At 39.3% G+C, this 2,164-nt stretch overlaps 1 protein-coding gene across 1 annotated transcript in view; it reads right to left on the bottom strand.

Moving 5' to 3' along the window:
• TRMT13 (tRNA methyltransferase 13 homolog) overlaps positions 1-1,289 on the bottom strand; it is a 9,873-nt gene extending 8,584 nt beyond the window's left edge. Inside the window, exons 1-3 of the mRNA XM_015831598.1 lie at positions 1,226-1,289; positions 942-984; positions 794-860 (exon numbers count right to left, since the gene is read on the bottom strand). Of these exons, the coding sequence (XP_015687084.1) occupies positions 794-860; positions 942-984; positions 1,226-1,289 (174 nt within the window). The remainder of the gene's footprint in view (positions 1-793; positions 861-941; positions 985-1,225) is intronic.
• Between the last annotated feature and the right edge of the window lie 875 nt (positions 1,290-2,164).

Raw genomic sequence — 2,164 nt, 5'->3', positions numbered from 1 at the left:
AGTGCCTCTCTCTCTCTCTCTCTCTCTCTCTCTCTCTCTCTCTCTCTCTCTCATGGGACTTGCCGGAGGGCCGTGGGAGGGCTGCATTTATATAGAGCAGGGAGGGCTGCTCGAGGGCCGGATTAAACCGGGCCGCGGGCCGCAAATGGCCCGCGGGCCGGACTTTGGACATGTCTGTATTAGCACAATAAGACCTGTAATAAACTTATGAATTCTAATTTCTTTATTCTAATGACTTTATTTAACATCTATTATTTTCTACTTTATTTCTTGTTTCACTGTTCTTCAATCACACCCTTGTAAAATCTTAAGTTGCTGTTATTGCTACCTACTGAAAGGATTTGCCTTATACTTTGAAATTCTTGGCTTTTAAGGCAGCCCTCTTTGCTCTGCTATAATACCCAAGACCCATTTATGTTGCACATAGATTCTGGGTGCTTCCAGAACATGTTTCCATTATGCAATTATCTGGCTAAATTCACTAAATCCTATAAAGGATTCAGATAAACTGCCTTCTGTTTGCAACTTCCTATGTTTCTTCACAAACTTTCCAGTCTTTCTTATCTCTGAAAATCAATTAAGTATGAGAAAGTAGAACAGTGATACAATAAAACCCTATTGTACAAACACTACAATATATTTATTGGTGGTTCTGTGATGCTTCCATCTGCAAATATCCTTACTTTCATCAGGGTATTAATGGAAAGAAGCATCACTGCACAAGGCAATTCTGCTAGTATGCCCCTAGAAAATCCCCCTTAATTTTATTTCAAGCAGTTTCAATGATACTTACAGGCTTTGGCTTCTCTCTTGAATTACACTTTTTCAAATGTTTTTGTAGCTGATCTTCATACACAGTGCTAAAATTAAAAATAAACAAATTAACAATGCTATTCATTGTTCTTTAAAAAAAAAAAACCACACAATCTACTCTTGCTTACTGTTTTGGGTCCAAAGGACAAGGGATTCTTTTCCTTTTATGTTCTTCCTAGTTAAAAAAAATAAACAATTTACTAAAACTTTAAATCATACCCTTTTTCAGCTCCACATCCCCCCAAAATAAAAGCGAGCCCCAATTGATATAGATGTAACATAATGGAATTGGGGGGGGGGGGAACAAAACATAATGGAGTTGATTTACATTGGAATCAACAATATGTTGCCTTAAAAGTTGCCTTATATCCAGGGGTGATGTGAAAGAGAAACCTTCCTTGAAAAATATTACCTGAGGCACTTGCGTTTTTTAAAAAACTTTGTATTCTGCCACTGCCCGTTTGCCACTTGTACATTACTTGTTTTCTAGGTTGACAGCAACATTTTCTCTATGCATGGTATGCTAGGGAAACTAAGCCAGCCTCCTCCAACCCAGCATAACGTGCCCTAAACATGTAATCACATTCACAATCATCGGGATAATTTCCAATACTGGATGGCAGACGGAACTTTTACACCGGATGGAGGTAAGAGATGAAAACGGGATGAACCAGAAAAATCTAATGACATCTTCTTGCTCTGTGTGTGTGTGTGTGTGTATACACTCTACATATATGACACGCAGGTAAGAGATAAGCCATCTGGGAAAGCCAAGGGAAATCATCAAAACAATTAAAAAACGAAAATTTGAATATTTCGGACATGTGATGCGACACCCAGAAAAATACGGCATACTCCATTTAATCCTCCAGGGAAAGACTGAAGGCAAACGAGGTCCAGGCAGAAGAAGATCATGGCTTCAAAATCTAAGGGACTGGTTTGGACAAAACTCAGCAGCACGTTTTCGTGCGGCTGCTGATAAAAACAGGATCGCCAACGTCCGATAATGGATATGGCACAAGAAGAAGGTGGTAAGAGATGAAAACGGGATGAACCAGAAAAATCTAATGACATCTTCTCGCTCTGTGTGTGTGTGTGTATGTGTGTACACTCTACATATATGACACGCAGGTAAGAGATGAAAACGGGATGAACCAGAAAAATCTAATGACATCTTCTCGCTCTGTGTGTGTGTGTGTATGTGTATGTGTGTACACTCTACATATATGACACGCAGGTTTAAGAGATGAAAACGGGATGAACCAGAAAAATCTAATGACATCTTCTCGCTCTGTGTGTGTGTGTATGTGTGTACACTCTACATATATGACACGCAGGTAAGAGATGAAAA

This window comes from Protobothrops mucrosquamatus, unplaced genomic scaffold (genome assembly GCF_001527695.2).
Source record: "Protobothrops mucrosquamatus isolate PMUCROS unplaced genomic scaffold, P.Mucros_1.0 scaffold_267, whole genome shotgun sequence".
Classification (NCBI taxonomy): Eukaryota; Metazoa; Chordata; class Lepidosauria; order Squamata; family Viperidae; genus Protobothrops; species Protobothrops mucrosquamatus.
This window is presented reverse-complemented; position numbering and strand designations above follow the sequence as displayed.